This window comes from Rhinoderma darwinii, chromosome 11 (genome assembly GCF_050947455.1).
Source record: "Rhinoderma darwinii isolate aRhiDar2 chromosome 11, aRhiDar2.hap1, whole genome shotgun sequence".
In the NCBI taxonomy this organism is placed as follows: Eukaryota; Metazoa; Chordata; class Amphibia; order Anura; family Rhinodermatidae; genus Rhinoderma; species Rhinoderma darwinii.
Window position 1 is genome coordinate 11,993,671 of NC_134697.1, and position 21,688 is coordinate 12,015,358.

Genomic DNA, 21,688 nt, shown 5'->3' on the forward strand with positions numbered 1-21,688 from the left:
ATAGTCGGGGGGGGGGGGGCTTTTCACGGATTTTGCATTGGGGTCCAGGAGCTGTAAGTTACACCCTGCAAAGAAAACCTCAAAAAAATAGCTAAAATGTTGGGGATAATGTTCAATGGAAATCGCCATTATTGAGGGAACCACAAATTCTGAACTGTACCAGAATATTCTTAAAGGGCATTTCCATGCATAATGTGAAATTTGTCCGTATATAAATAAATCAGAAGTTAGAGCAGCAGCCAAAGTTGGAAAATTATCTTTTATATACTTACGGGAGAAAATGGCCTTTTTCGAAATTTGTCACGGCGGCCATTTTGCAATAGTGACAACAGGAAGTGCAGCCATATTGGTTGTTACCTTTAAATATCCTTCTCAGACTCTGATGATGGAACTGTCACCTTGTGATTGATATATTTGTGTTTCATTTTATTTTGGTTGAATTTTATTTCAAATAACGTAGACAAGAACCATATAATAAAAATAAATTACAAAAATAAATGCTAAATATTTTATATACAAAATATTGCAGGAATACGATATCATCGCACGTCTCCCGTTGTGTGCGGGGAGGATTTCCTACATAAATGTAAGCAAGCGGAAAACAGGCCATTGCTGGTGTGAAGCGATAAGGTCGAGGTGTCCGGTACGATTTGTATCATTCGGAGACGGAGAGCTTCTTTGGTGGACAGACTGAAGAAGTTTCTAGAGATGTCAGAGCGGCCAGGTGAGACAGTCGCCTCTGAAATACACAAGACAAAAGGGTTAGAGAGACAAGAATAATTCAGGGGCACAGTTAAGGGTAGGATGGCTAGCGAGGGAGGGCGATCACTACTGACACCAATAACAAGAAATAAAGGAGTTGTCCCAGTTGGTAAAACCAGTGTCGATCTGCCCTTTAAAGGAACAGTGTCACCACAAAAAAAAAATTCATGTCAGTTTAATGTTAGTGTTTTATTAAAAACGTTTTTATTTATTTGTGTGTTTGTGTGTTACTTTTTTCTATTTTTTCACTTTTTCTTCCCTATGGGGGCTGCCATTTTTTTTTCCATTTCTGTATGTGTCGATTAACGACACATACAGACATGGAATACGGCAGCTCCAGTCCCATAGGGACTGCGAACGGGTCCCGTCCCATCCACTTCTGTGTACGCCGTCTGTGTGGGAACTGCGCATGCGCCGCTCCCACACAGTCCAATTTGAAATGCGCGCCGTCTGGCGCCATTTTCCTGTGGACCGGAAGTCGCAGCCGGACAGTAAGATTACTACTTCCGGTCGCGGCTTCCGGACTTGTGCACTTGGACCAGCGGCAGCAGACGGAGCGGACGGGCCGGAGGGAGCGGCGGCGGCAGGAGCAGGTAAGAGATTTCTATGTATGTTCGTGTTTGTGTGTGTTTACTACTGTACAGGGGCGTAACTAGGAAAGACTGGGCCCCATAGCAAACTTTTGACTGGGGCCCCCCCTCTGCTGGGAATCACACAACCCCCCCCCCCTTGTAGATAGTGCCTCCCTATAGATTCCACCACACAGCGCGCCCCTATAGATAGCACCATACACAGCCCCCTGCAGATAACGCCATACAGCCCCCCTGTAGATAACGCCATACAGACCCCCTCTGTAGATAACGCCATACAGCCCCCCCTGTAGATAACGCCATACAGCCCCCCCTGTAGATAACGCCATACAGAACCCCTCTGTAGATAACGCCATATAGCCCCCCCCCCCCCCAAAAAAAAACGGCCTATAGTTTGTCCTACAAAAGACATGCATCCCCTATCCACAGGACAGGGGATACATGTGTGATCGCTGGCAGCGATAAGGAGAACGGGGGACCGAAAGTCCCCCGAAGTTCTCCATGACTAACCTCGGACTTCCGGCGTCTGCGCAGTTCAATAAAAATGAAAGGAGCGCTAGTCACGCATGCGCACAAGCGCGACCGGCACTCCATTCATTTCTACGGAGCTGCCGACACAGACCCCGGAAGTCTGAGGTTTGTCATGGAGAACTTAGGGGGGACTTTTGGTCCCCTGTTCTCCTCATCCCTGCCAGCGATCACACATGTATCCCCTATCCTGTGGATAGGGGATACATGTCTTATGTAGGAACAACCCCTTCAGTGGCGTCGCGCTGTAGCAGCTATAGCGGCTGCTAGCGGAGCCTGCGGCCATGGGAGGGGGCCGTGCCGGCGGGTGGCACGGGCCCCCTCATGCTGCAGGCTCTGTAGAAGTCGCTACGGCTGCTATAGCGGTAGTTACGCCACTGCGTATAGGTTTGTACGGCGTAAAACTACAGCTCCCAGCATGGCCTGAACAATGGTAAGGATATGCTGGGAGATGCGGTTTCACAAAAAAAATCCTATCACCATCATCTCGCTGCAGATCATACAGTGACTACAATACTGATTAGAGGCAGAATAAACATTTACATTAAGTGACTCACCGGTGACGTCTCAGATTCTAGTTCTTTTCTTCTCCCTCCGGTTCAGACATCTATGATGGATTTCTCCCGGCCATGACCCATTTCTGCAGTTTTCCGTTCAGATGTCTTCAGCTTCTCACTTTTAAAACATTTCTGCTCCTATAAACAAAGTTAAAATTCTCAACACATCTAAATATAACTGTCACAAACACACAACATGCCCCCTGTAGATAGTGACCTACATAGAAGCCCCTATAGATAGTGCCCACATATGGACTCCAGAGCTGCAAGGCAATAGTGCTAACCACTGAGCCACCGTGCTGCCCTACATATAGCTTCCCCTATAGTTAGTGCTCCACGTATAGCCCACCTCTGTATATAGTGTCTCACATATAGCTCCCCCTGTAGACTGTGCACTACATATAGCCACCCTGTTGCTAGTGCCCCACAGGTAACCCACCCCTGTATATAGTGTCCCACATATAGACCCCCCTGTATATAGTGCCCCACAGGTAACCCACCCCTGTATATAGTGTCCCACATATAGACCCCCCTGTATATAGTGGCCCACATATAGACCCCCCTGTATATAGTGGCCCACATATAGACCCCCACCTGTATATAGTGGCCCACATATAGAGCCCCCTGTATATAATGGCCCACATATAGAGCCCCCTGTATATAGTGGCCCCCACCCCCACATATAGACCCCCCTGTATATAATGGCCCACATATAGAGCCCCCTGTATATAATGGCCCACACAACCACATATAGACCCCCCTGTAGCTACTACCCCACATATAGACCCCCCTGTAAAAACTGCCCCACATATAGACCCCCCTGTAGCTACTGCCCCACATATAGACCCCCTATATATAATAGCCCACATAAAGATGATCCCCCCCCCACTATAGATAATGCCATTCACATTTTTATGAGGGGAAAAAAAAAAACTTGACATACTCACATTCGCCGGTTCCCACGCTGTTCACTGGCGATGCAGACATGCTCTCTTCTGAGCATGTCTGCAGGAGCTGAACGAGCGTCCTCCAATGACGCCGATTGGCGGGGCAGAATGACTTGCCCCGCCAATCAGCACCTTCCAAGCATGGAAGCGGCGCGATGATGTCATCGCGCCGCTAGCCAATCAGTGTCATTGTAAGGCACTGGATGGTCAGGCACGGAACATGCCCGGCCATTCAGTGCTAATACATGTATTTGGCTGCCGCTAGCACTGGGGCCCCCTCCGGTGCTAGCGACACCTACAGGCATGAGAGGGCCTGTGTAAGGCTCGGCGTCGCGGGCCCCACAGTAGCGGCGCTACCGCTGTAGTAGCCATAACGGCTGCTAGCGGCGCCACCGGGCCCCCTCAAGCCCCGGGCCCCGTAGCAGCCGCTACTGCTGCTACCGCGGTAGTTACGCCACTGCTACTGTATGTAAACCTTCTACACTGTGTGTTAGCTCAAAAAATGGCGACACACAGTGTAGGAGGTTAGACCGTTCAATCCCCTCGTTTATCCCGGCACTAGCCAGGATAAAGGAGGGGGGGATTCTCAGAGCTCACTAGAGCGAGTGCTTTTTTCCCAATTTTGCAGCAAAAAGCAATGTGGTTGCTTTACCACATGCAATGCTGCAATTTTGGGAATAGCTCCATCTAGTGACCAGCAATGGGAAATATTATAAATTAGAATCTAATTTATAATATTTCCTGACTCGTGAAAAAAATAAAAAAAATGTGAACAATGTTTAAACACCTACACACTAAATGTTTAATTAAAAATTTTTTTTTGCTGGCAACACATTCCCTTTAAGACCCTCATTTGTTAGCCGAAACGGGGGAAATTCTTTATAGTGGAAGGTACAGGGTCAAATTGACAAAGGGTAAGAAACAAGACGGGGCAGTTGGATGAAAGGAGTATGGATGAATTTACATTTAGTGGTTTGGTCCCCAAATCAGATGGGGTCTTGATAATGACATGTTTTGGTGTCTACTTTGGGAACCCCTTTTTAGAAGAAGGGCTTCCCAAAAATATGCTTATCAGTTGCAATCAGCACGGAGAACGGCCAACAAGTGTTCAATTCCCCAGCAGCGCCACCTCAGGAAAAGAAAATATTACATGGTTTCTATTGAAATCAATAGGCTGTCCATGTAATGCACGGACATGCTGGGTTCTCCAGGGGGAGCAATACTCGTTTTAGTCACTCTCTGCTCCGGCTAATTGATTGGGGTTATTAATTAAATTGATTAACTTCATCACTTGATGTTTTCTCTTTTTCCACTGCTTACCTTGTGGTTACGGAAAGAAATAAAAGCAATTGCTGCCAGGCATAAAACCAGTATGAGCATCAGGAGGAGGATGACATGCCATGAGGTGAACGAATCAACACCTGCAGTTTGGGCAGCTGGGAAAGAGAATATTTAACAAGAGTCAGATCATGATACAATGGGGAGAAGAATAAAACAGGAGGCAAGTAAAAGGGAAATAACAAGATGGCGGACATGAGAAGAGAAAACTGAATATAGGCGAAGATAAAGAAAATATTTGGAGATGGTGAAGCAGATACAAGATCAGAGGGAAAACCCCAGTAAAGAAGATTATAGCGGAGCGGAACTACATCAAGTTCCTACATGCTTCTCCTGAGACTCCAAACAAGATCATATGTGGAAAAGGTTAAAAAAAAAACAAAACAAAAAAACATAAATTGGAAAATGTATTAGATATATAAGATGATTGAGAGATGCACCAATATATGTTACACATAAGGTAAAGGAGACACAATAATAAAGTTTTGGTAAGAAAAGGAGGCAAGAGGAGAAACAAGCATAAAAAGATAGTGGTGAAAGAAGGTAGAGCAGATACAATAATAAAAAGATGGTGGTGAAAGAGGAAGGTAGAGGAGATAAAATAGTAAAAAAGTTGGTAGTGAGAGAAGAAGTTAGAAGAGAGACAATAGTAAAAAGATGGTGGTAAGAGAAGTAGATAGAGAAGATACAATAAAAACATTGTGGTGAGAGAAGAAAGGTAGAGGAGATACAATAATAAAAAGTTGAGGAGAGAAGAAGGTAGAAGAGAGACAATAGTAAAAAGATGGTGGTGAGAGAAGAAGGTAGAGGAGATACAATAATATAAAGATGGAGGTGAAAGAAGAAGGTAGAAGAGAGATAATAGTAAAAAGATGGTGGTGAGAGACAAAGGTAGAGGAGATACTATAGTAAAAACGTGGTTGGTGAGAGAAGAAAGGTAGAGGAGATACAATAATAAAAAGGCGGTGGTGAAAGAAGTAGATAGAGGAGATACAATAATAGGGCAAAGACCAAAAGATCTAAAAATTATGGGAAGAGTTGCTACTGTCAGAAGACCTCAAAGATAAAGTATGGCTACACAAGTGAAATAAATACAATAGTGGCCAGCAGCAGAGAAGATGGTGGTCCTAGGAGGAGATAGGAGAGATGTGTGGATTGAAAGAAGAAAAACAAATGGAAAAAATGGTGATAGGAAAGTGTAGAGAAAATTGAATGATGGACAGAAAATCTGGAAGACAAAAGGTGGTGGAAAAAGGAGTAGGTAAATATAGACCAATGATCGACTATAAAGAGAGAGAAGCAGGTGGAGGGGAGGCAATGACAGAATAAAGACCAGGACAGGAAAGGTTGTGGGTAAAGAGACGGGACGAGAAGGTACAATAATGGTTAGTAGAGGACTGGGTATGATAGCGCAGACAGGGAAGATAAGATGGTCAAAAGACTAAGAAGGGAAAGGGATGATGATAGAAGCATGTAGAGAAGATACAAAGATGGAGAGCGGACCGGTAAGAAGAAGGATGATAAGAGGAAAAGGTAGAGAAGATACAAAGATGGAGAGAAGACAGGGAAGAGGCAGGATGATGACATGAACCGGAAGAGAAGATGCAAAGATGGACAGAAGAAAAAGGATGGTGGAAAGGGACGTCGGAACAGAGTAGAGCAAATTAAGATGATAGACTTTAGGCTTAGTGCCATTTGTATTAAAGACAGATAATTTGGTGAAACACCATGGACAGTAAAAATTGGTGTTAAACACATCAAAGAAATTGAAAAGCAATGAGGCAGACATCATACCGGAGAATAATGGAAACACAATAAGACATTGGCATGGATATTCCAGATATTGGCGGAGCAAGAGAAGGTCAAGAAAATGAAGTAGACAAACCAGAGTAGAGGATAGGGTCTATCGTTTTAGTTTTAAACCTCATAATATTTGAGAGGACATTGCTTGTACAATATTATAATAACAAAGTAAAATTGTCAGAAGGTTTACCATGCACATGGACCCAATGTTCCACCTCTGCAAGATTTTCTTTAATTCCATAAACTGAGCAGGTCCATGCCCCAGCGTCCTTTGTTTTCACATTCGGCAGGTCCAGTACTGCTCCTTTAATGACATATCTCTGTCCGTCTAGAAGCGATGGGCCTGTCCATTGAAACCGCTCTTTCCCTGATGAACCAGTAACGTTACATAGCAGCTGCAGGTGGGAACCTTCTCTGGCAAATACAGGGCCAGAAGGCGAAACTAAGAATCAAAAAGACAAGTCTCATGTATACAAGAACTCATTTTCAAGTCATTTTATCTGTAATGAATCAACGAATGGCTACTACATAGAACCAGTCTCACCAGTAAGCTCCACCACATTAGAATATGTGCCAGTAAGATAGGAGAGGAAAAAACACAAAAAAAGGTCTGTTGGATGGAGCGCTGTGAAACATGTGTCAGTAAGATGGACCAGACCAGAACATGTTTCATTGAGATGGACCATACATATATCAGTAAGATGTACCTCACCAGAATATGTATCCATTAGATTCACTTCAACTGAATATTTATCAATGAGATGGACCTCCCCAATACATGTGTCACTGTGATCGACCACACCTGAAGAATGGTCAATGAGATGGACCACACCTGAAGAATGGTCAATGACATGGACCACATCTGAAGAATGGTCAATGAGATGGACCACACCACATTATGTTTTCTTTGTCACTCTAGTTATTCAACTTGATTACCTAAATGGTTAAACCATAAGTCCACCACTGACCTTGGATCACCTTCAGTTCAATTCGTTTGGTCAGTCTTTGGCTTTTGTATGTGGTCTCACATTGGTAAATTCCAGCATCTTCTGGTCTCACATGATTGAGGACAAGCGCTTGTTTGTTGTCATGAATGTTCTTTTTGTCTCTGCTCCAATGAACTCTCGGTCGCCGTTCCATTGACAAGTGTGTGATGTTACAGGGGAGCACAACTGAGGAGCCCATTGCAGTGTAAACTGAGAGTGGCCCAGAGATACCTGATAGAAGAAGATACATGATATATTGACCACTGGACAATGAATAACCATGAAAATCTGGATCAAAAACAATTTATAAGTTAATTCTAACGAAGGAAAGACACATCATGCCTTGAGATATTGCCCCCACTCCTTGTATGCCATGTTCTGGGACCTGTTTGCAGAGGATTGAAGTCAATGCTCACTGTCTATTATTCTCTAGGAGAGATACAGCCAGTGTCGTAATGGGGTTCCTTGAGAAATGGCAAGTGATTGGCTCCAAAGTCAGCTCCAAATGAGAATGTTCTGCAAGACCTTTGGGCCCACTATTGGGCCAGAGCCTTGGCCCACCGGAGGACACTCTGGTACTCTGGTGAACCAGTATGACCCTGGATACTGATCAGTCAAGTGAGCATTTTCTCCCAATGATGTCCAATTGACATGCCATAAATGTTTATAGTTGGAAAATCCATTCAAGGCAGGACTAGCGCAGGGAGACATATAGTCCATCAGTGGATCTCTACCTGTCCCTCCAAACATGCATGCCCCAAATATGGGGTTAATCAATTATTTCGTAAGACTCCCTAACAAATATTTTTTATCAAAAAAAAATCAAAAAAAAAAATGCATGGGCCTGCCTTTATGTGAAAAAACTGAAAATATTGGAGGTCCCTTTGACCATGCAAAAGCCTTTAGGTGACCTCTACATGGGAGTTCCTACGCTGTAATGATTTGGATTTGCAGTTTCATAGGGGTGTCTATAATTATTATTGAAATCCTTGTGCGTTAATATTTCGATGACTCACCAACCACCAAAAGGGTCACACTTGATTTTGCACCATCCACCTCACAGCTCCACTTGCCATGGTCTTCTTGAGTAAGCCTATGGAGATACAGACTACTCCCATTCACTGATATTCTACTGGAGGGCTGGACACGGTTTCCATGATGTAACCAAGAAACAGTGGTGGAGGAATTTTCGGGGTCGTCAATTCTGCATGTCATGTTGACAGAACTATTTTCAGGAAGAGGACCATGGGGAGACTGTGTCACTGCGCAACAAGAGAGTATAAGGTCAGTAAGAATACAGAATGGAATTATTTGACGTAAAATATTTCTGCATCAGCTGCTGTTCTATAAAACATATATTGTTACCGTTCACTCGCGAGCAGCCATATGCAACCAATTCTAACTTTGGCCAGACGTCCATGAGGTCCACCACATTCACCCATCAAAAAATTACCTTGTTTCCTTTAATGGTAATAGCAAATACATTTGTGTAATGAAAGTGAATAGAAGTTGTCACAGCTCCTCCCATCTTACAAACATTAGGATATAATAATATTTTTTTCTCAAAAATACTTTAAGGGTGATCCTTAAAAATGGGGTTGGGAATGAGAAACATCTTATATTGTCTTATTTTATTTCCGATGACTACTTCCTTTAATATAGTTGCTTACTATAGGCTATCAAACCCTGTCAACAAATATAATTTTAAATTATTTTATTTTTTCTGCCCATAGGGCCTAATAATGCTGATACTGCACTCAATGATCGGAGCTCTACCACTTGGTGCCGGTTCGTCTTGCATCATATAGTTACATACTTTGAAGAAAACAAATGTCCATCAAGTTCAACCTCTCGAGTGTGGTTAAATGATGAAGAGGATGGAAAAAACAACGCCACTTACCCATGTCAATTCTGAAAAATGTTGCCTTTTGAGGGAAACAAAAAATTCCTTTTTGACCCACATGGACATTTGACTAAATTTCAAAATGATCTACATATTATAGTTTCATTAGTTTCCCCCATTGATGCCATTATTCATAAGATTAGAGTTTTTCCTGATTTTGCCAATACTATCAGAGTTCCTTCACCCGGGCCAAATATTAAATTCCCTCACTATCCTTGTATCTAAGTATCTAGTATCTAAATACACGTGCGAAAGCAAAATGACTTGTTGGCAACCCCCAACTCCCAAGGCTGAATGGCAATCAGCAACTTTACCGCTCTTACTGTAGAGAACCCCTCCCTACATTGAACATAAAACACATTTTAACCATATTGAGTTGATGCCCCCAAGTCCTACAGTTTATAAAAAAGACGGATCAGTTTTTTTTACAATGGCCCTGGGTTTATTTAGACCTACTGATAAGACCACCTTCTTTCAAGACGTCTTTTTTTTTCCAAACGGCAACTTTCTCCCACTCTTTGTTACCGAATTAGATTTTTTTGTCTTTTTCTTCGTTGCCCTTTCTCTTATTGTTCCCCTCTTTCTTTTCTTCCACCTTCAGTTTTATTACTAATGGTTTATATTTAATATAATTACCTAAAGGAAACTGTGATAGCAGCCCTGCCGGGGACCCTCGCACTCTTTTAAAGTCTCGTGTGTCACCAGTTTCCTGAATCCCCTCTGTGTGCGTCAGCAGAGCCCCTTATACACAAGATAATAACAGGATGTATGTGGTGGGGAGGGTGAGGGGCACTGCTGTAAAACATCTGCCGATGAGTCTGATCTTCTTTGTACCCACATTGTGGCAGTATATCCCATAGTGATGTACGATGAAGAATTAGTGAGATTCATTTTGACTTAGTGATCGGGAGGATGCTTCACAATTTCCACTGCTCCTTGTATTCCCCGCACTATTTTCAGTTTTCCCATATAATCTCTATGTAAAGTACTGATCATCCCACAGTGATATTCTGCTGCCTACAGACCCAGATTATAGATAGAAATTGTGTAGCTGTTCAGTATTAGATTACAATAGAGGGTGGAAAAAATCCAGCACCCACCTTTATCACATTCAATCTCAGCCGCACAATTCTGAACATGTATTCAGTAGTAATGTAATTATTGGAACCATTCCCTTTAGTTATAGAAACATTTTACAACTCCTAACCTGGATGTAATCCCCTATAATTTGCTTCTCTCTCCTTCATCAGGCGAAAAACAGCCAAAAATGTGTCCTAAATAGTCATAAAATGGTAAAATCCAGCATAACTCCATTAGCTTTTTATCATTTTATTATTATAATTTATTATTACTTATTATTCCAAAAATAAATTGATAGCTGGAAACTATCAACAAGCAGGCTACCTGCTGTTGGCAGATCTTATTATGATTTTCTATGCATAATGGCTTGTTTATCCTAGTACTATCCACAGCTCGACTTATTAACCGACTATTCCCATGGTCGTATTACAGCTCGTTGTTATATGAGTTCTTTCTCACGGCCTTGTCCTGGTCTTGGATCTGTCAACTGCAGTGTGCTGACGGTTTTCAGGTAGCAAATGGGGAATTTTTTTATATATACAGTGCATAATATATCAGGTTATCATTTAAAAAAATGTATACTTTTGTATAGGGCCCTCGTTGGCTGGTGCCCTGTGAAGGGCCTTCTTCTGACATCCACACCTTAAGGTGTACCTAATGATTCCCAAATAATACAATAATACAGTGTCCGAATAATCATACAGTGCATAAATAATACTGCCAGACAGTAAAACTTTCCAATCAATAAACTAGGCTGCCCTTCCAAAGGTTTGGGCATCAATGGGGAGATCAGTGGTTCAAGCTCTTGGTACCCTGGCACCCGTGACGTCCCCTTCAAAACTGGTTGGACACCCCTAAGTAATGTACCCTTTTATCCCTGCCCATCTTTGCGGGGTGGTTTGAAGTCTCTCTATCATATGGTGTCACTACTATCCGCTCCAACTCCAAAGAAATGTCAAGAAATAAATGAAGTACGCTTATCTGATGGAGCGAGAGTGTCACCTTCCAGGCACAGATTTCATTAAGGTTGAACTTTTCTTATCAGGTTTTTCGAGTGAAAATGAAAAAAATAATGGATACTTTTAATGTTTTCTCAAATTCCTCAAAAATACCTTTATCTCAAGAGGAAATATAAAAAAAGACAATATTTGAATGGTATTTTATAATATATTCACACACACAACACAGATAAAGACTACAGATTAGTTCCTTTACCCAGAATGGCTGAATATCATGGATGCTAAATCTCAAAAACATAAACTTAACCGTAACTTAACCGCAAATCTCAAAAACATAGAAATACATACGTGTTATGGTACTCAGGGTTACAAAACATTGCGTCTTGCTTCCCCCGTACTTGGCAACCGCATAGTACGTTCCAGCATCTTGCTCCGTCAAATCTTTCAGGTGTAATGAAAAAAATCCTTGATCGATCAAAGATGGCGGAACCAAGGCACGTGATGTGGCTTGGAGAGCTGTGTAAGTAACGCCACTTGGAAGCAACTTGTGCACTGTCCTCAGAAACCTGAAATAAGGAAGACTCAGGATGAGGGTAACATACTGGCACATGGTGATGAGATATTTGTGAGTAGGATGAATATTTGGGAGAAGGAGAACATATGGAATTTAATGAACGGTGACATTGGTTAATGAGAAATAGTTTTGGGTAAAAAATTAAAAAGGACCATATGGCGTAACATACAAGCGATATGCAAGTGGTAGAGTGGAGGTAGAATGGATGACATGGAATCATGACTAATGGATAGATAAAGGGTTAAAATTAGAGACTATAGTAGCGAGTTGAAGATTAGTATGAGTTGGGAAGTGAGATGAGGGGAGAAGAGTTGGAATGAGAGATCTGATTGAGAGTTGGAATAGAAAGGGAGAAGGATGGTTGTGGTGGAAGGCAAGAAATTGAGGTGGGATAGAGAATGAGAGAAAAAGTTGAGACGGATGACCAGAGGGAGAATAAGGGAAGATTAGAGGGAGACTTAGGCCATGTTCACACAGCACTGATTTACCATAAACAAATCCGCTTTGAATTTTTTAGGAAATCTGCATCTGAAACTCCGATTTCTGACATGGATTAGCCAGGGGATTGGCATATAAATTAGCTCTATTGTAATTCAATGGAGCTAATCCTCAGATTTTCAGTGTAGAATCTACGTCAATAATGAACATGATGCAGACTTTATAATCCACAACACATTCATTCTTCCATCCAAGAAGACTAGAGGGAGAGTTAGGGGAGAAGACTAAATGAGGAGTAAGAAGGGATGACTAGGGGGAGAGTTAGGGGAGAAGACAAAATTGAGAGTTAGAGTAGAAGACTAAAAGGAGAGTAAGGGGAGAAGACTAGAGGGAGAATTAGGGTAGATGACTAGAGGGAAAGTTAGGGTGGTAGACTAGAGGGACAGACAGGAGAGAAGACTAGAGAGAGAGTTAGGGTGGAATACTAGAGAGACAGACAGGAGAGAAGACTAGAGGAAGGGTTAGGAGACAAGACTAGAGGTAGAATTAGGGGACAGGACTAGAGGGAGAGTTAGGGTAGAAGACAAGAGGAGGTGTTTGGGTAGAAGACAAGAAGAGTTAGGGTAGAAGACGAGAGGGAGAGTTAGGGTAGAAGACGAGAGGGAGAGTTAGGGTAGAAGACGAGAGGGAGAGTTAGGGTAGAAGACGAGAGGGAGAGTTAGGGTAGAAGACGAGAGGGAGAGTTAGGGTAGAAGACGAGAGGGAGAGTTAGGGTAGAAGACGAGAGGGAGAGTTAGGGTAGAAGACGAGAGGGAGAGTTAGGGTAAAGACGAGAGGGAGAGTTAGGGTAAAGACGAGAGGGAGAGTTAGGGTAGAAGACAAGAGGGAGAGTTAGGGTAGAAGATTATATGGAGAGTTAGAGTAGAAGACTAGAGGGAGAGTTAGGTAAAAGACAGACAAGAGGAAGAGTTAGGGTAGAAGACAAGAGGAAGAGTTAGGGAAGAAGACAAGAGGGAGAGTTAGGGTAGAAGATTATATGGAGAGTTAGAGTAGAAGACTAGAGGGAGAGTTAGGGTAAAAGAAAGACAAGAGGAAGAGTTAGGGTAGAAGACAAGAGGAAGAGTTAGGGTAGAAGACAAGAGGGAGAGTTAGGGTAGAAGACAAGAGGGAGAGTTAGGGTAGAAGACAAGAGGGAGAGTTAGGGTAGAAGACAAGAGGGAGAGTTAGGGTAGAAGATTATAGGGAGAGTTAGGGTAGAAGACAAGAGTGAGAGTTAGGGTAGAAGACAAGAGGGAGAGTTAGGGTAGAAGACAAGAGGGAGAGTTAGGGTAGAATACAAGAGGGAGAGTTAGGGTAGAAGATTATAGGGAGAGTTAGGGTAGAAGACAAGAGTGAGAGTTAGGGTAGAAGACAAGAGGGAGAGTTAGGGTAGAAGACGAGAGGGAGAGATAGGGTAGAAGACGAGAGGGAGAGTTAGGGTAGAAAACTAGAGGGAGAGTTTTGATGGAGCGTTGACATAAGAGAACAGACTGGACAATCAGCAACATAAAGATGGATAGAAATATAACAATTATAAAAAGATTAGTGGGAAGCCAGAAGACCCAAACAAAAAACAAGAACGTTCAAGATAAAATGTTTTTCATATGGCTTATAGGGGTATATTATTTTTTACCCATCTTCTTTCTGCCAGTGCACAAAGCTTGTTGGGTATGTAGACTGACGTCCAGCCTCCACCAAATCCTTAGTCATGGTACATGGTAGAATTACATGGCCACCCAGGACACCAGTAACATGCACAGCGGAGACTATAGAGAGAGAGAGATAGTAGATGAGACATGTGGAGCAAGAACTTAGCAGATACAAACTTATCACAGTTAGAATCATACAGCTATCATGGACTTATATGATCCTGCTTTGTGAACTATGTCTGTCCCTTGTAAACAGATAACCAGTGGGGACCAGGACAGTAATGGACGGAGAAGGGGGAATGGTTGAGGAATTTAAAATGTAAGTAAATAGCAAAGTTTGTTATTTTTTGGATTTAAGAACTATTGATATGTAAGGCTGGGTTCACACGAGCATGTTCGGTCCGTAAAGGACGGAACGTATTTCGGCCGCAAGTCCCGGACCGAACACAGTGCAGGGAGCCGGGCTCCTAGCATCATAGTTATGTACGACGCTAGGAGTCCCTGCCTCGCTGCGGTATAACTGTCCCGTACTGTAATCATGTTTTCAGTACGGGACAGTAGTTCCACGGAGAGGCAGGGATACCTAGCGTCGTACATAACTATGATGCTAGGAGCCCGGCTCCCTGCACTGTGTTCGGTCCGGGACTTGCGGCCGAAATACGTTCCGTCCTTTACGGACCGAACATGCTCGTGTGAATCCAGCCTAATTTAACTCCCTAAAAAACCTTTAACTTCTTCCCGACATGCGCCATATATATACAACGCAGGTCGGGTGGGCGAGTATAGAGAAGGTTCATGGGTTGAGCCCGCTCCATAGAACAAGCGTGTCTTACAGCCGAGACTTCAGTGCAACGAGTGGGATCCCACTCGTTTAACCCCTTATGGACCGTGGCAAGTAAAGTGGTTAGAAACAGTGGGGGAAGCCCCCTGTAACGTTGCAATGGCCCCCCATGACGCGATCGCCGGGTGCCGTTGGTTTGCATGGCAGCCTAGGGGCTTGATGAAGGCCCCCAGGACTGCCATCTTTGAATTCCTATGACAGGAGACTGTCAGTAAAACGATATACTGCAATACATTAGTATTGCAGTATATCATGCAAGTGATCCAACGATCCCTTGTTCAAGTCCCCTAGGGGCAGTAGTAAAAGAAGTTAAATACAGTGGAAAAAAAAGTATATGTATATACACTACCGTTCAAAAGTTTGGGGTCACCCAGACAATTTTGTGTTTCCCATGAAAACTCACACTTATATTTATCAAATGAGTTGCAAAATGACTAGAAAATATAGTCAAGACATTGACAAGGTTAGAAATAATGATTTTTATTTGAAATAATAATTTTCTCCTTCATACTTTGCTTTGGTCGCTCCATTTGCAGCAATTCCAGCATTGCAGACCTTTGGCATTCGAGCTGTTAATTTGCTGAGGTTATCGGGAGAAATTTCACCCCATGCTTCCAGAAGGCCCTCCCACAAGTTGGATTGGCTTGATGGGCACTTCTTGCGTACCATACGGTCAAGCTGCTCCCACAACAGCTCTATGGGGTTGAGATCTGGCGACTGCGCTGGCCACTCCATTACAGATAGAATACCAGCTGCCGGCTTCTTCCCTAAATAGTTCTTGCATCATTTGGAGGTGCTTTGGGTCATTGTCCTGTTGTAGGATGAAATTGGCTCCAATCAAGCGCTGTCCACAGGGTATGGTATGGCGTTGCAAAATGGAGTGATAGCCTTCCTTATTCAAAATCCCTTTTACTGTGTTCAAATCTCCCACTTTACCAGCACCAAAGCAACCCCAGACCATCACATGACCTCCACCATGCTTGACAGATGGCGTCAGGCACTCTTCCACCATCTTTTCAGTTGTTCTGCGTCTCACAAATGTTCTTCTGTGTGATCCAAACACCTCAAACTTCGATTCGTCTGTCCATAACACTTTTTTCCAATCTTCCTCTGTCCAATGTCTGAGCTTTTGCCCATATTAATCTTTTCCTTTTATTAGCCAGTCTCAGATATGGCTTTTTCTTTGCCACTCTGCCCTGAGGGCCAGCATCCCGGAGTCGCCTCTTCACTGTAGGCGTTGACACTGGTGTTTTGCGGGTACTATTTAATGAAGCTGCCAGTTGAGGAACTGTGAGGCGTCTATTTCTCAAACTAGAGACTCTAATGTACTTGTCTTGTTGCTCAGTTGTGCAGCGGGGCCTCCCACTTCTCTTTCTACTCTGATTAGAGCCTGTTTGTGCTGTCCTCTGAAGGGAGTAGTACACACCGTTGTAGGAAATCTTCAGTTTCTTGGCAATTTCTCGCATGGAATAGCCTTCATTTCTAAGAACAAGAATAGACTGTCGAGTTTCACATGAAAGCTATCTTTTTCTAGCCATTTTGAGAGTTTAATCGAACCCACAAATGTAATGCTCCAGATTCTCAACTAGCTCAAAGGAAGGTCAGTTTTATAGCTCCTCTAAACAGCAAAACTGTTTACAGCGGTGCTAACATAATTGCACAAGTGTTTTCAAGTGTTTTCTAATCATCCATTAGCCTTCTAACACAGTTAGCAAACACAATGTACGATTAGAACACTGGAGTGATGGTTGCTGGAAATGGGCCTCTATACACCTATGTAGATATTGCATTAAAAACCAGACGTTTGCAGCTAGAATAGTCATTTATCACATTAACAATGTATAGAGTGGATTTCTGATTCATTTAATGTTATCTTCATTGAAAAAAACTGTGCTTTTCTTTCAAAAATAAGGAAATTTCTAAGTGACCCTAAACTTTTGAATGGTAGTGTATATATAAAACAAAAATATTAAAAGTTAAAAAAAAAAAAACTTTTCCTATTTTCCCCCAGGCACAATATAAAATAAAAAAAATTAACATTACTGGAATCGCCACATTCGTAAAAGTCCGTACTATTACAATATAACCATATTTAACTGAATGTCGTGAAAAATAAAAACGTAGGAATCCCTGTTTTTAGTCCCTTCATCTCCCACAAAAAAATGTATAAAAAGTGATCAAAAGTCTCATGTACCCCAAAATGGTACCAATAGCAACTACACCTCGCCCCGCAAAACATAAGTCCTCATACGGCTCAATCGACAGAAATAATAAAAGTTCTGGCTCTCAGAAAGTGGAGACAAAACACAAATTTTATTTTTAGAAAATAGCTTCTACCATGTAAAATTAGTAAAACATAAAAAAAATATATATAAATTTGGTATCGCCCTAATCGTATTGACCCGCAGAAAAAAGTTAACATTCAGTTTTTACCGTACGGTGAACCCCGTAACAACGAAACCCCCAAAAGATTGTGGAATCACTGTTTTTTTTTCCTATTCCACCTCACAAATAATTTTTTTCTAGTTTCCCACTACATTATATGGTAACATAAATCATGCCGTGAAAATCTGCATCTCGTCTTGCAAAAAACAAGTCCGCATACGGCTATATCGACGGAAAAATAAAAAAGGTTATGAGTTTTGGAAAGTGGGGAGGAAAAAACAAAACTGAAAATCCGAACCCCTGCCCATATAAGCACAAATTACTAAACACTGAAAATGATTGTGTACTAGTTTGTCTATACCATTAGATTTTCCCACAAAATACATTGCTGTCAGTGGTGAACGCTAGATAATAAAATGGTTTGATCCATATATTTAAATATCCCAAAAGAGGTTTTAACAAATGTCTAAATACACAGTACAGACAATACAGTCAGTGGGGTGCAAAAATAACAAAATTACTATTAACATCAAAGCCATGATCAAGGATTCAAGATGTAGAAGAAACATCAATAACCTTCAAGATGCTAAAAAAGACAACACAAAACTAAAAGTGACATTAAAGTTGATGGTGAAGACACAGGAGCAGGAGATGATCTTATTATTGGATCCATTATTGTCAACTAATCATCCAGAAGTCCAGCGATACAATGGAGACTGACACTTGGTAGATCAGCGATGGCCGGTCAAGATCTTCAAGTGCAAGAGCTACAGAAACGGAATTGTCCAATGGATCACACAAATCAGGAAGATCCCCTTTCCCTGAAGATGCAAAGTACAAATACGCAATCCCGGGCATCTTATCAGTACTAACAATCCTGTTCTAAAGGGGGTTTTACACAGGACGATTATCGGGCAGACGAGCGTTAATATAAAGCTCGTTGCCGATAATTGCCTGTGTAAAAAAGGTCAGCGATCAGCAGATGAACGCTCGATCGTCTGCTGATCGTATTGTTTTAATAAATGGAAATATTATCATTGTCAGCAGCACATCTCCTTGTGTAAACAGGGAGACGCACTGCCGACATAATGTATGGGGACGAGCGATCGGAGTAATGACCGCTCATCCTCATCCATAGCTCCATGTCACAAGAGCAAACGAGCGCCAATCAACGATGTCTCGTTGATCGGCACTCACTGCACCGCCCTATTGTTGGCCGGTGTAAAAGGTGATTTATATACATGTATATTGAGAAAAAAGCACTATCAGCGGTGGACACACTATTCTGCACACTATCAGCGGTGGACACACACTATGCTACACACTATCAGCGGTGGACACACACTATGCTGCTCACTATCAGCGGTGGACACACACTATGCTGCTCACTATCAGCGGTGGATACACACTATGCTGCACACTATCAGCGGTGGACACTACTCTGCACACTATCAGCGGTGGACACACTACTCTGCACACTATCAGCGGTGGACACACTACTCTGCACACTATCAGCGGTGGACACACTACTCTGCACACTATCAGCGGTGGACACACTACTCTGCACACTATCAGCGGTGGACACACTACTCTGCACACTATCCGCGGTGGACACACTACTCTGCAAACTATCAGCGGTGGACACACACTATGCTGCACACTATCAGCGGTGGACACACTATGCCGCTCACTATCAGCGGTGGACACTCACTATGCTGCTCACTATCAGCGGTGGACACACACTATGCTGCTCACTATCAGCGGTGGACACACACTATGCTGCACACTATTAGCGGTGGACACACACTATGCTGCTCACTATCAGCGGTGGACACACACTATGCTGCTCACTATCAGCGGTGGAAACACTATGCTGCTCACTATCAGCGGTGGACACACACTAAGCTGCTCACTATCAGCGGTGGACACACACTATGCTGCTCACTATCAGCGGTGGACACACACTATGCTGCTCACTATCAGTGGTGGACACACACTATGCTGCACACTATCAGCGGTGGACACACACTATGCTGCTCACTATCAGCGGTGGACACACACTATGCTGCTCACTATCAGCGGTGGACACACTATGCTGCTCACTATCAGCGGTGGACACACTATGCTGCTCACTATCAGCGGTGGACACACACTATGCTGCTCACTATCAGCGGTGGAAACACTATGCTGCTCACTATCAGCGGTGGACACACACTAAGCTGCTCACTATCAGCGGTGGACACACACTATGCTGCTCACTATCAGCGGTGGACACACACTATGCTGCTCACTATCAGCGGTGGACACACACTATTCTGCACACTATCAGCGGTGGACACACACTATGCTGCTCACTATCAGCGGTGGACACACTATGCTGCACACTATCAGCGGTGGACACACACTATGCTGCACACTATCAGCGGTGGACACACACTATGCTGCTCACTATCAGCGGTGGACACACACTATGCTGCTCACTATCAGCGGTGGACACACACTATGCTGCTCACTATCAGCGGTGGACACACTATGCTGCTCACTATCAGCGGTGGACACACACTATGCTGCTCACTATCAGCGGTGGACACACTATGCTGCTCACTATCAGCGGTGGACACACTATGCTGCTCACTATCAGCGGTGGACACACTATGCTGCTCACTATCAGCGGTGGACACACTATGCTGCTCACTATCAGCGGTGGACACACACTATGCTGCTCACTATCAGCGGTGGACACACTATGCTGCTCACTATCAGCGGTGGACACACTATGCTGCTCACTATCAGCGGTGGACACACTAAGCAGCTCACTATCGGCGGTGGACACACACTATGCTGCTCACTATCAGCGGTGGACACACTATGCTGCTCACTATCAGCGGTGGACACACTATGCTGCTCACTATCAGCGGTGGACACACACTATGCTGCTCACTATCAGCGGTGGACACACACTATGCTGCTCACTATCAGCGGTGGACACACACTATGCTGCTCACTATCAGCGGTGGACACACACTGCTGCTCACTATCAGCGGTGGACACACACTATTCTGCACACTATCAGCAGTGGACACACACTATGCTGCACACTATCAGCGGTGGACACACACTATGCTGCACACTATCAGCGGTGGATACACACTATGCTGCTCACTATCAGCGGTGGATACACACTATGCTGCACACTATCAGAGGTGGACACACACTATGCTGCTCACTATCAGCGGTGGACACACTATGCTGCTCACTATCAGCGGTGGACACACACTATGCTGCTCACTATTAGCGGTGGACACACACTATGCTGCTCACTATCAGCGGTGGACACACACTGCTGCTCACTATCAGCGGTGGACACACACTATGCTGCTCACTATCAGCGGTGGACACACACTATGCTGCTCACTATCAGCAGTGGACACACACTATGCTGCACACTATCAGCGGTGGACACACACTATGCTGCTCACTATCAACGGTGGACACACACTATGCTGCTCACTATCAGCGGTGGACACACTATGCTGCTCACTATCAGCGGTGGACACACTATGCTGCTCACTATCAGCGGTGGACACACACTATGCTGCTCACTATCAGCGGTGGACACACACTATGCTGCACACTATCAGCGGTGGATACTCTTCTCTTACCTGAGATTACGGTGGAGAGCAGTAAGAGACAGAGCGGTCTCACATACATTTCGGAGTGTCAGGTGTTGTGTCTTCAGCAGTCTCCCCTCTTATAGATGTATGTCACACGTCACAGACACAATGTGCTGACTCTCTTCCCGCCTGTCAGTAGAGGCAGCTGAGAAGTGACATCTCTGAGAGGCAATACAGACACTGGAAAATGTAAATCTAGTTCTCTCGCTCTCTGTCAGCCGTCTATGACTGTCTCTGTCACTGGAAAATGTGAGACTGCTGTTTACTAGAGAGAGAGCAGAGCATTGTCTAATAGAAGAAGCGAGTCACTTCACCGTACAGGAGGAGGCAGAACAATGTCTATAACTACAGACTGTGGCCGCCCGGCTATCCTGGAACTATAAGTCCCAGCATGCCCAAGATCAGTTAGTAGGAGTCATTGAGTCGTCTTCTTCTGACCAGTAACATGTTCTATTCAGCTGTTCTAGCTGGATAAGTTGGGGGTCAGTCCGGTATCCGTGCCTGTCCACGGATAGAGAGGTGGCGGCTGTAGATTATTTCTTTTATAGATATTTTTTGCACAAAGACAATGTAAGTTATGATTTTCATGTATCTGAAGAGGATGTTTTATAAAGCTGCAGGTTGTATACAGTGAT

General features: G+C 43.6%; 1 protein-coding gene across 1 annotated transcript; it reads right to left on the reverse strand.

Annotated features, from left to right (window-relative positions):
- Positions 1–494: 494 nt before the first annotated feature.
- On the reverse strand, positions 495–21,129 carry LAG3 (lymphocyte activating 3). Its single transcript, XM_075842343.1, has 8 exons — positions 21,042–21,129; positions 14,138–14,270; positions 11,802–12,019; positions 8,528–8,773; positions 7,494–7,742; positions 6,716–6,967; positions 4,705–4,820; positions 495–739 (listed from the first exon to the last, which is right to left on the reverse strand). The coding sequence occupies exons 1-8, from the start codon at positions 21,088–21,090 to the stop codon at positions 656–658; spliced, it is 1,347 nt and encodes a 448-aa protein (XP_075698458.1). The 5' UTR covers positions 21,091–21,129; the 3' UTR covers positions 495–655.
- Positions 21,130–21,688: the final 559 nt, after the last annotated feature.

Excerpts from the sequence above, each read along its gene's own strand:
- LAG3 (XM_075842343.1), bottom strand. The coding sequence starts at position 21,090 with ATGTATGTGAGACCGCTCTGTCTCTTACTGCTCTCCACCGTAATCTCA. Across the intron at positions 14,271-21,041 it reads GCTCTCCACCGTAATCTCAG|TCTCCGCTGTGCATGTTACT; the intron begins GTAAGAGAAGAG and ends CTCTCTCTATAG. Across the intron at positions 4,821-6,715 it reads ACATTGGGTCCATGTGCATG|CTGCCCAAACTGCAGGTGTT; the intron begins GTAAACCTTCTG and ends TCTCTTTCCCAG.